At 49.0% G+C, this 12,824-nt stretch overlaps 1 protein-coding gene across 7 annotated transcripts in view; it reads right to left on the bottom strand.

Moving 5' to 3' along the window:
• The window catches only part of SMOC1 (SPARC related modular calcium binding 1), a 155,084-nt gene extending 144,182 nt beyond the window's left edge, over nucleotides 1-10,902 (bottom strand). For 2 of the 7 annotated variants that reach the window (XM_026008487.2, XM_072761844.1), the window contains exon 1: nucleotides 10,610-10,885. In XM_026008487.2, coding sequence (XP_025864272.1) covers nucleotides 10,610-10,708 — 99 coding nt within the window. In that variant the 5' untranslated portion in view covers nucleotides 10,709-10,885. Of the gene's footprint in view, nucleotides 1-7,251; nucleotides 7,324-10,609 lie in introns of all 7 variants that reach the window. The other 5 variants (XM_072761843.1, XM_072761842.1, XM_072761845.1 and 2 more) reach the window with 5 other exon arrangements.
• Between the last annotated feature and the right edge of the window lie 1,922 nt (nucleotides 10,903-12,824).

Below are 12,824 nucleotides of genomic sequence, written 5' to 3'. Positions count from 1 at the left end.
GTGAAAGGCATTTGCCAGTCATGATAGAAAAACAGATTAATATCCTTAGTATTAAAAAAACAAAAACTCTTCTAAGTCAGCCAGTGAGGCAGGGGGAAAAAATTACCACACTTATTTTTTAAATTAGCAAAAAAAATCTGAACAGCTGATTCCTAAAAGAAAAAGAGGTTGGGGATCCCTGGGTGGCAGGGATCCCTGGGTGGCTCAGCGGTTTGGCACCTGCCTTTGGCACAGGGCGTAATCCTGGAGACCCGGTATCGAGTCCCACATCGGGCTCCCTGCATGGAGCCTGCTTCTCCCTCTGCCTGTGTCTCTGCCCCTCTCTCTCTCTCTCTCTCTCTCTCTGTGTGTGTGTCTCTCATGAATAAATAAATAAAATCTTTTAAAAAAATAAAAAAATAAAAAAAAAGAGGTAATGCAGAGGTGAGAGAAGGAGCCACACCTGCACCCAGCCCTGGGCTGGGAGGAGGCATGGCCTCAGGGCCTCAGGAGGGCTGGAGGAAGGTGGCCAGCAATGCAAGGAGGCAGGGGAGCTGTATGTTTGGCTGAATGGCTCTGAACATGTTCTTCTGGGGAAAGGAAACGTGTGATTAGCAGCACGGAGCAGACAGGGGAGCAGAGTACCCTGCAAAGAGGCATCACTTTTATTGTGTGCTCTTAAATTTTGTTGTGATGTATCCGAATGGATTTTTATCTTTTCTGGAAGATTTTATCATGTTTTATGTAAGTGCAAAATAGAATTTAAAAATCCAAGTATTCACCGCCCATTTTATTTTTTAAAAAAATAAGTTCTTTTTTAAAAACTTGTTAAAGATTTTATTTGCTTATCTAACAGAGAGAGAGACAGAGAGAGAGAGAGAGACTGCGCACAAGCAGGGGGAGCTGCAGAGAGAGAGGGAGAAGCAGGCTTCCCGCTGAGCAGGGAGCCCAATATGGGACTTGATCCCAAGATCCTGGGATCACAACCTGAGCTGAAGGCAGATGCTTAACAGATTGAGCCACCCAGGTGCCTAGCCTCCTGCTTTAAAAACGTAAAACATTAGAGATCCAATGCAAGCTTTCCATGTCCCCTTCAGTGTGTCACTCACCCTCCTGCCTTCACATCTAAGTAACCCCTAACCTGAGCTTTAGAGTTATTATTGCCCTTAATTTTCTCATGCATTCTTTACATATGATGCACTCCTAAACAATATATTGTTTTTGCATGCTTTCAACCTTTATATAAATAGCATAATGTATGTGTTCTTGTACATTTTGCCTTGCTTCACCCAACATTTTGACTATAAAGTTGATCCATAAAAATGAGTACAGCTTTAGCCATTTTTGCTGCTGTGTAGTGTTCTACTTTTTGTATATACTATCATTCATATTTCTAGTCTCCTATTGATGAGCATTTACCTGATTTCCAATTTTGTTATTGCTACCAAACAATGCTGCTATCAATGCCCTTAAACATGTGTCTTGGCCCATATTTAAGTGTGTTTTTCTAGGGCATATAACAGAGTGAAAGTAAGAGGTCAATTTTACAAAGTGATCATGCTAATTTATATTCCCACCAGCAGCAGTAAGTACATTTTTATACTTATGTCCCGTGCTAAGGTTAATTGGAAACTCTCCTTTTAAAGCAGACTGAGTTCAAAACATGCTGAAGATGAGTAGGAGGCCTGGTCCTAATGGTGACTAAACCTGAAGATCAGCCTAACTCATGAGCACAGGCTGACTGAGATGTGAACTGAATCCAAGAGGACTCAGGCTGGATTGAGACAGGTTTGGGACTTTTTTCTTTAATCATGCATGTTTCAATCTTTATTATTGTCTTCTAAGATTAAAAAATGTTCATCGTAAATAAAATTAGTTTAGTAATTACTAAAACAAGGGGCACCTAGGTGGTGCAGTCAGTTATGCGTCTGCCTTTGGCCTCGGTCATGATCCCGGGGTCCTGTGATCAAGCCCCATGTCAGGTTCCTTGCTTGGCAGGGGGTCTGCTTCTCCCTCTGCCTACTCCCCACACCCACTTGTGTCCTCTCTCTTGCTTGCAGTATCTGTCAAATAAATAAAATTTTTAAAAAATAATAATTACTAAAGCACATCTCATAGAAATGGAGCATCCCCATGATAATCACCATTAACCACATGACTTATAATCCACCCAGTTTTTCTATACATAAACCAACATTTTTGTTTTGCACAAACTGGATCATATACTCTGATTTTCAGTTTATGGTTTGTTAGTGTTTTTAACTGTTCAATATATCTTCACAAGGAAAGACACAATCTACATTTATTGAAAGTTTTATTGTTCAACGAACATTTACTAAAGCACCTATTCTTGGGCAGGATAGAGTCTATAAAGAAAATTAAGTAACTCCACCATTAAGAGACTCCACTTTAAAAGGAAAGAAACCAATAGGTGTGGGTCATCATAATGGCCTCGATTATCAGGCACCATCTATGAGCCAGGCAATATACTGGACCCTTAATGAATGTGGTAAGCAGAAAAATGGCCCCTCAAAGATGTCCATGTCTTAATCCTAATAATGCCATGTTACATGGCAAGGAAGAATCAAGATTGCTAATCAGCTGACCAGGAGATAAGGAAAACATCTAGACTGATTGATTGATATAATCAATCACAAGAGTCCTTGTGGTATTTGTTACAGCAGGAAGAGGAAGCTAAGACACTCCACTTGCATCCTCCCCGCCATCCTGGACATAGAGGCTCGGACCTCCATTGGATAAATCAGGGAACTGAGGACCCATGGAGTTAAATTACTAGCCCAGGATCACAATGGCAAATCCAGGGTCAAACTTGGGCCCGTCTACCTCCAAAGTCTTTGGTGAGGCTGCCCCACCACCTTCCTGCATATGGTTGGAAGTGCACCACTGGGCAGATGGGGATGTGCACTGACACGGGGCTAAGCAAAGCACAGGGTGCAGGGAGAACTGTGCTTGGGGCCGGCCTGGGGGGACTGTGTGGAGCCATTTGAGCCCTTCAAATGATGGGCAGAATTTTGACGGACAGAGATGGGAAGGAAAAGAGAGGTTAGGAAATACAATGCAGTTTAGTACGGCCAAAATCTGGGGCCCGTAGTGGCATCCGGTGGGAGGTAGGGCTGAGCACTATGGCTAGAGACTAGTATTGCTCAAGGTGAAGTCCACTAGCTATATATGGCTCCTAACATTAAAATTTTAAATAACTGAAATCAAATTAATTAAAAATTCAGTTCCTTGGTTGCACTAATCACATTTAAAACTTTGACAGCCGGGGATCCCTGGATGGCTCAGTAGCTTGGTGCCTGCCTTCAGCCCAGGGCATGATCCTGGAGGCCCGGGATCGGGTCCCACATTGGACTCCCTGCATGGATGGAGCCTGCTCCTCCCTCTGCCTGTGTCTCTGCCGCTCTCTCTCTCTCTCTCTCTCTCTCTCTGTGCCTCTCATGAGGCACATGGATTAATAAAATCTTAAAAAAAAAAAAAACTTTGACAGCCACGTGTGTCTAATATTGGACAGTGCAGATATAGAACATTGCCATCCCAGCAAAAAGGGCTGTGGGACAGGGCTGCTGACAAAGGGAAGTCACTGTGTTCAAGCTGGTCAGCAGCACCTGCATCCGAGGGAGCGGGGAGCAATCCGTGGACTTTCACAACACTCTCCACCTCACTTTCCTACCTATTATCTACTTCGGTGTCCTCTCCCCAGTTTTGCAGAGTTCTCCAGGAACAGATACACAATAAACAACCACCAAAAATACTTAAAGCTCCCAGCACTGTCCTAGAGATGCTTCCCTAGTCCTAAAAATGAACTATTCTGGGAAGTAGGTCCAGTTTTTCCCCATTGTCAATACTTAAAAAAAAAAAAAAAAAAAGAGAGAGGGGGCACCTGGGTGGCTCAGTAGTTGAGCATCTGCTTTGATTCAGGTTGTGATTCCAGGGGCCTGGGATCAAGTCCCGCATGGGGCTTCCCCACAGGGAGCCTGCTTCTCCCCCTCCCTATGTCTCAGCCATTCTCTCTGTCTCTCATGAATAAATAAATAAAATCTTTTAAAAAAAAAAAAGGGGGGGGAAGAACATTCAGCCCTTATCTGAATCAGATCCATGCTGCCCTGTGAAATGGTTTCTAAAAAGGAAGGGCAGAGTCGCTCATATTTGTATAGTATTTGTCGGGTTTCAGAGCATCTGCTGCATTGTCTCCTGGAACCTCACTGATTACTGTCTTCCCAGAGGAGGTGAGGGGGGTTGGGGGGAGGGCTGGACTGAAGCTCCAGCTCCCCTGAGCAGCCTTTCCCCTCTCAGCAGAGGCTGCCCCCACTCTGGCTCCGAAAAAAGGAGGCTGAAATCAATGTCTGGGAAGTACGCAGGGCTCCACACCTAACAAGCTTAGATTTCTGCCAAAGGTAAGATTATTTTGTGATCTAGCAATTGAATTTAGAATGATGTCAGATGCAAAGGGAAATCCAATTAATTGCTATAATGACCCATGTTGCTTTGGGGTCTTTATAGGGCTGTTGGGAGTGTTCTCAGAGATCCAATTCTCCTATCCCCCCGCTGACGCTGGATGCGTGCAGAGCACATATGTACAATGCTAACCCTGTTTGGCAGCCTCGCAAGCAGCTCCGATCGATTTCTCATCCGCAACTCAACCCTTGTCCTCTCCCAAACAGCTCCGCGGTGACAAACGAGGAAGGAGGGGGCCTCCGCACGGACATCCCCCCCACGGCCAGCAATGCCAAGAACTTGGCTGCTTAAACAATAGATCTCTATGTGGTGGGGAGAGAAAGGGTGCCCTGTACCTGCTAAGCAAGGCTATGCTCCCTTCCCCCAGGCTCTGCCAGGGGGGTGAGGGAAGAGGCCAGAATGAAGACAGGCATCAAACCAGAAACACTCCCTTGTCCCCCTGCCCCCCACCCCCTCAACGGGCAAGGAAGGCCTCTGACCCAAGCATCAGCTAGTGAACTTTTCTACTCTGTGGGGCTGCGACTCAGATGTACAGAGTTGATCCCCCTGAGCAAGGGAGAGGGAAGACTGCCCACTGCCGACTCAGCCTTACAAATGAGCCCTTTGGCCAGCTGATGTAGATATTTATGCCAGGGCCTGGGCCTGCTCTGGATGTAAGCAGCCAAGAATTGAAACAAAAGCCAATAATCACTCCCCAACGTGGTATTTTTAGGTAGGGCCACATGCACATCTGGAAGAGGGGGAGCAAAAGGAAGCAAGACAGGAGTCCCTACTCTGGGAACTTTTGTTCATCTGACTATGGATGCCAAGAATTAAATTAATCAAACTTTGGTGCATGACACTCAACACCGGTCTATGCAGAGCCTACTTTCATTTTTTCCTCTAATCAGCCACTAATCTTTACTAATGGACAGATACTTTCAAACCCATCCTTCTCTCCCCCAAGAGGTAAAGTATTGACACTGACTTACACTCACCATATGGCTTATCCCACCATGTGGTTCCAACTGCCTGCTCTCCAGTAACTTCACCCTAAATCCTGTGTCTGGCATTACCTTGCTCTTCCTTTCCTAGAGCATTATTATAGCTATACATATCCCTAGAAGATATTTTCTTTAATTTTAGCTCTTTTTAAATTTAGAAAAGATGATACGCTCCATCTTTTGGTGTATTTCTTTTACTTAATATTTTTGCATGTCACTGTTGTTCACTTGTTGTGCTGAGTAGAATTCTCTGCTGTATGAATACATCAACTAATCTGCCCTCCAACTAGTAGCTTTTCCAGGCTTGTAGTATTGTGAACATGGTTCCTTAGGTCTCCTTCTGGACTTGAGTTTCTCTTGGGCATATGTACCTAAGAGTGGAATTGCTGGGCCATAAGAAATGTGACTTTCAACTTTGAGAGATAATGAGATAATATCAAAGTATTTTCCATTTGGGGTGCCTGGGTGGCTCAGTCAGTTAAACATCTGTCTTCGGCACAGGTACTGATCCTGGAGTCCAAGGATCAAGCCCCATATCAGGCTCTCTGCTCAGCAGGAAGTCTGCTTATCCCTCTCCCTCTGCTCCTCCCCTCACCCCACTCCTGCTCACTCCCTCTCAAATAAATAAATAAAATCTTTCTTTAAAAAAAATGGTGGGGGGGATCCCTGGGTGGCTCAGCGGTTTGGTGCCTGCCTTTGGCCCAGGGCGTGATCCTGGAGTCCCGGGATCGAATCCCACGTCGGGCTCCCAGCATGGAGACTGCTTCTCCCTCTGCCTGTGTCTCTGCCTCTCTCTCTCTCTCTCTCTCTCTCTATCATAAGTAAATAAATAAATCTTAAAAAAAAATAAAACATTTTTTAAAAAAGCATTTTCCATTTGATAGAATATCCTACAGTTTCTTTTTTTTTTTAAGATTTTATTTATTTATTCATGAGAAACACAGAGAGGAGAGAGAGAGAGAGAGAGAGAGAGAGAGAGGCAGAGACACAGGCAGAGGGAGAAGCAGACTCATGCAGGGAGCCCGACGTGCGACTTGATCCCAGGTCTCCAGGATCATGCCCTGAGCTAAAGGCAGCACTAAACCGCTGAGCCACCTGGGCTGCCCTTTCCTACAGTTTCTAAGATGATTATTTCTTCTTCCTGTCCTCAGTTTCATTCCTTTAAATTTCACATGTCAGTTCTATCAAAATGTTTAAACCAAGTTCTTTGCCTAACACCTGAGTAGCATTTCATATAAATCCCACAGGTAATAAGAAGGGTGTCTGTGCAGACACAAAGACCCACCCCAGTCCAGACATTGAGGCAGACTAGTCAAAAGGAAAGGAACTGTCTAGAAGCTGCTTCACATTTGAGAAATGCAAAATAGAAACAGGGATTAGGATAGAGCCACAGCCTGTTCCCCATCCAAGTTTGCTTACTCCGTCCTTCCTCCTCCAAGCCTCCCATAACCACCACACATACTAATTTTTAAACAAAGAACAAAAGCCTAAAAATGGGGGGAAATTATTTGTGAAGTGACCAGTTTCAGGTTTAAATGAGAGCAAGGGGTCTAGCTTGGACATCACTGTAGAGTCTGATTCATTTCAGTAAACATTTACAGAACGGTTTGCATTTTGACCTAGCACACTGACAAATAAGATCTCTATTCTGCCCTCAAGGGAGTGTGAGTTTGTTCTTTCACAAGACAGGGTTGTTTGTGATGTGCCAAGCGAGCAAGTTAGTGCCGAAAAGGTGGATATGCTGGCCTGATCTCGAGATGCTCATCATAGGAGGATCAGCAAAAGTTAGAACACAAGTGAAACAGATACATACAGGAGTTGGTTGATTCTCACCAAAAGGGTGTTCTGCAGGAAAGTTCCTGGAGAGTAATGCAGGAGCTGAGTTCTGAAGAGCAAACGAAGCCAGTGAGAGGAGAGAGAACAAATAAAGAATATATATAAAACAAGAAACCAAATTCTTTACTCAGACTTCTTGACCTTCCCATTTTCTCCTATTTTCAAACTTGTTAAATCTATTTCCTGCCTCCAGTCATGCTAAAGCACTAAGAAAAGTGGAACCCGTGGAAGGCTGTTCAACATGCACCATCTCACTGGTTTTCCATAAACAACAACAAAGTCCATCCCCACCAGGCGCCTGGCCCTGTGCTGAGCCCTGGGGATGTGCTAGTAGATGGGTCCTGTTCCCGGCGTCACCCAGCTCCTGGGCTTCCAGGGCAGCAGAGAATTAGACAAAGACAGGCAGTTGACTTGGCCTGACCATCAGCCAGACTCCATCAGCCTGGGGGAGCCCCTCCCCCGCCCCATCCTCCCCTGAAACATTTTCAGTAAATTGTACAGGATTAAAGAAATGGCTGCCTCGTCGGTAATTAAAAGGATCCTGACCAGCGTCCCAGGTAGCCAAGTGGCTGCTCAGAACTCAGAGACCAAAAAATCAGGTGCTTCCTACATAATAGCCTCCAATCTGATACTTGATAGCTGTTGGTTTCCAGAGTCAAACAAATGTCAGGAATTTTATGAAGGCAGGAAGCAAATAAGGGAGCAAGGATTGGGGTCTAGGCCTCGGGGGAGCTCAATTAGTGAGCCAGATAAAATTAAACCAAAAGGGCATGCTCTCGGTTTCCTAGAAAGCCAGCTGGAAAAGATGCCGGTCCTTAAGCCTCTGTCACTCAAAAGATTAACAGAAGAGACCTAGGGGTGCCCAAGGGAATACTGCAACAAGCCAGATGTTTCTGCTCCTCCTCTGACGCGGCCACTGGCAACCAGAGCCACACTTCTCAGGCCACCAAGAAGCCGCAGAAAAGAGCCAGACTCTTTGGAGGTAGGTTGAGACTCAAAGACATCACCTTTTAGTGACTCAGACACCAAAACATATTATCAGTGCTTTCTTACAGACTCCCCTGATGCACCCAGGTTCAGCACTGTCTCACTGAGCCATCTCTGCCTCTAACAGAGGCGGGGGGGGGGGGGGGTTAAGGGGGGTGAACAGTCCCTGCAGCTGCTTGGTGGCAGGGAAAGCACACCACCTGTAAATCTATATAAACTGAGATTTGGCTCCCAAAGCTCCATATGCACGGAGAGTGTTTCAAGCAAGCCAGTTGGATTCCCAGAGTCTCACTTGCAAAATGGCACTAAGAAGACCCCCCTCCTTGTTCTTCTAAGCATAAGGGATCGATGGAAAGTGCCTAGTCCCCGTGTTCCTGAATGGCAGCTCTTAATGTGGCCTATACATGCACCCAAGTAACCACACACTCAAGACAACAGCTTCCCCTTGGTGCTTTTTAAACGTGTGTGTGTGTGTGAGAGAGAGAGAGACAGACAGACAGACAGACAGACGGACGGACAGAGACAGAATGCAGCTGGGATCCACACAAGCCTATTGACGGTTCCTGTTTTGTTTCATCATGTCTATCAAATTATTAAACTAAAGAAGCTGGAGGGAAACCTAACCAATGTCCCCATTTTTCCCTGGAGCCCCTAGCGTTCCTCCAAAAGTTGCTTCCTCCAATTTCAGGAGGCAGAGAAGGAAAGCCATATGGCTTGAGATGCTAGACATGCCCAGCAGCAAGCGAGCCCCCTACCATTTGTCTCCAGGCCTCTCCTGTGGGCGGGCATCCAGATTTCAGTCGGGGTGCTCTGGTCTGCGTCTGTGTCTTGACTGTTCCTAATTATTGGAGGGAACGCTGTGGCTCTCCTGACCTCGGAGTTTAAGAGCTGCGAGTCCTAATATCAAACCAAGCAGCTTCATTTAAAAGCCATCCTCATCTGCATCCATAAAAGTCCCTCCCGGAGCCCACGCCTGCCCCAGCTTCGGAACGCCTGCTGTCGAGGATTTACGACACGCCCTGGATCTAATCTGCAGCACCTTAACTGCTCCAGTGGCACATCTGGTCATAAAAGCAAAGGCCGGCACAACACGGGGACAAACACTTTTCTTTCCTAAGTGGCTGCAAATCTGATCTCACGGTGATAGCGGGGCTCCCACGTCAGCAGCCAGCATCTGGGCAGTCATTAAGACTCATCAACCTTTGCAAGGCTTTTCCCCCACACACAACAGCTATAAAGATGATTTCGCATATAGCAAGAGCTACGAATAAAGAACCTGTGATCTGAACAGGTGGCAATGGGGCTAGGCCCAGAGATATCCAGGAAAAGCCCAGGTTGGTTAAGGAGCCAATCTTGTTTGCACAAAGATCCCAGCTGCTTCCACCCGGACTCTCAGGCTGCCAGTTGGGGCAAGCAGCTATCCTGAGAGACTGCCCTGACATAAGCTGATTCTTGGCCAGAGATCGTCTGGATTAAGTTTGGTCAAATGAACCACCAGGTGGTTTAAGAGCACATTTTTTTAAGGCAGCGGAATCCTTCAAGTAGACCAATGCTGGTGGGGGGGGGGAACAATAACCTAGACCAGAAAGGAACACAATGCCTTCAGTTCCAGGCGAGTTTACAATGCTCTGGACAGCCTGTCCTGTGCACAGAATTGGCACGTTTCAGATGGCTCGGAAACTCCAATCAGACCAAGGTTCAACAAGTAGTTCAACCTCCCAGCCCCGGAGCCAGGGGTGGGGACTCCTGAACACTGCGCAGCTCCGCTCCACAGCCCCCCACCTCCACCCCTCCTCCGGGGCTGTGCCCAGGAGAGAGCATTAAAATTATCTGCTGTGGGTTTTACGAGCAGCGATCGCTTTGTAAAACAACAGCAACACAAGGTCCTTGCGTGGCTCTCGGGTAACCGAAAACTCTGGAGGCAGAGCTGCCCCCGCCGCCCGCCAAGGACGCCAGCGCTCGGGACCCGGCCCCGGACCCGGACCCGGCCCCGGCCCCGGCCCCGGACCGACCGGGCGCAGCGTGAGACCGCAGGGCAGCGAGCCTCTGTCGGACGCGGGAGGCACCCGCTCGCAGCAAAAATGCCCCGGGAGACCATACGGGGGCAGAAAACCCAACAGTGACAGTTCGGGGGGGGGTGGGGGAGGGGGGGAGGCGCTGCAAGAAAGGATGGGGGGGGGGGGGACGAGAGAAATGTTGGTTGGCCCAGAAGCCCGAGGGGACTGGATGGTAGGTGCTGGGGGGCCCGAGGTCCGACACCTCCCTTTCTCTGCCACCCCCGCCCCCAGATGTGGGCAGGCGACTCGGCCTCCCTCCGCAGGTGGGCGCGCGGCCGGGGGCGCACTTACCCTGGGGCCCGTGGTGCGGTGGCCGCCGGCTGGGGACAGCTGCACCAACACGAGCAGCAAGTGGGGCGTGAGCAGGCGGGCGCAGCGCGCGGGCAGCATGGTGCCAGGCGGGCCGGGCAGCCGGCTGCGGCGGGCGGCGGGCGGCGGGCGGCGGGCGGCGGGGCTGCCTCGGAGCGCGCGCTCATGAACCGCCCGGGAGGCCGCTGGAGCGCGAGCGTGTGCTCTGCGCGCGGCGCGCGGCTCGGCAGGGCCGCGGCGGCAGCAGGTTGGACGCCAGAGCCCGGGCCATGGGAATTCCCGTTATAAACCCCCGGGGGGGCGGGGCGGAGCCGGGCGGCCCTGACTGACGCGCCGACGGGCCCGTAGCAACCGACCCTCCGGCAGGTGAGAGCCAATGGGAGAGCGGAAAGAGGGGCGGCTCGCGGTCACCCCCACCGAGCAGCGGCACCCGCTCGCGCAGCGGGACGGGGCTCCCCGAGCCCCCGAGCCCCCGGGCCCCCGGGACCGAGGGGAACTGTCTCGTGGCCCTTCTGGCGGAGGAAGCCTCGGAGAGCTCCAGCAGCCCTAACGCCCGGAATGCCCACAGGGCGACAAATCGTGCCTTGAGAGCATGTGCCACTCTCCACAGAAGTCCACAAGTTGTCACAACAGTCCTGTAAAATAAACGGGGAAAATACTCCTGGCCCCATTCTTCTGATGAGGATCTTAGGGCGCAGAGGAGCTGAGGAATCTGCTTCCCCGCAGCATGGACACCATGAGCAATTGAGAAGGTGACCCCCAAGGGCAGGCCCTGCCTGGCATTGGGAGTGGAGGGTGGGTGCATTCACTTCTTTCAAAGAGGCTTCCAGCGCGTGACAACCCAAGCCCTTCAGCACAGGAGGAGATAGGATGATGTCCTAGGCATCTGCCTGCCGGCGAGGGCCTCTGCAGACATGGGGCAATGCCCACCTGTGGCCCTGCGGCAGGTATAGGATTGGCATCCAGGCATCCTAGCTGCCTGCTTTGGACTGAAGAGCCAACGGGCAGAGACTCTGGGGCCTAGGAGTTCTGGGAGAGGAAGTCAGAGGGGACCTAATCTCCTATTGGGGAAGTGGAAGAAAAAAATATTGATGAGAGGGGTAGTCTATGGTAGCAAAGGTCCCCCACTCGTTCAGAGAGGGGAGAAGAGACCTCTCCTGGGTGTTCAACCCACTTGGAGGTGATAGTGTAACAAAAGGTACATCCAGATATCGGAGGGCTGTGCCCAGGGTGGTCTCCAAAACACCATCTTGGGAATGGTCACCGCTATATCACACCAGCTCCTGGACCGGAGCAAGATGATCCACTGCATTCAACCCAAGAGAACCATGGCTTCTCTTTTTATGTAGAGTCCAATCCTTAGTGTTTACTTCCATTGGTATGGACCACTCACTTCACGAGGAAGGAATCCTTTCTCCAACCAGACTGGAAGCAGCAGTAGTGCTTAATTCCTACCCCCGTCTGTGCCTGAAAGGTCCTAACAAAGGTTAGCTCTGCTCCCTTATGCCTTCTCTCCTGGGCTGTGTGAACATGCTTCCCACCCAATTCCTACTTCCAGTTTTGCCCACCCCCCTTGCCCCATCCAGACTCTACCATACATCCTTCTAAAGAGCAAAACTGAATATCCAGCTCCCTACTTAATAGACTTAAAGTCTCCCCAGTGCCTCTGATCAAAGAGCCCAGACTGGAAGCTTGAACAATAACAAAGTACTTGCAGTTCTCCAAACAAAAACAAAGACCACCTTCAAGAGAACTTCCTATCTTCCTCTGCTGAGAAGTAACACAGCAGTCAGACATGCTTTCTGGAGCTAGACAGGATGGGTTCAAATCCTGGGTCTGCCACCTAGTGGCATAACCTTGCACAAGTCACTTTACTTGTCTGGGATCCAGTCTTCCCCTCTGTAAAATGGGGATAAAAAGTCTCTACTTCATGAGTTGTCAGGATTAAATGAGATGGTTAAGTTAGAAATATCACATTTAGCATAAGAAGGGGGCAAGACCAATGCCTCATCTCATTTTTATCCTCAGAACAATCCTGTGAAATAGAGAGGCAGACCCAACTTTACAGGTAAGTAAACGGATACGCCATGAGATTGTCACTTCCTTGCCTCATTTGGCTGGCAAGTGACGCCTGAGATTCAAGGTCAGGTTTTCAGATTCTAATTCTGCCTCTGTTGTGTGATGACTACAGTGTCCA

This window comes from Vulpes vulpes, chromosome 6 (assembly GCF_048418805.1).
Source record: "Vulpes vulpes isolate BD-2025 chromosome 6, VulVul3, whole genome shotgun sequence".
NCBI lineage: Eukaryota > Metazoa > Chordata > Mammalia > Carnivora > Canidae > Vulpes > Vulpes vulpes.
This window is presented reverse-complemented; position numbering and strand designations above follow the sequence as displayed.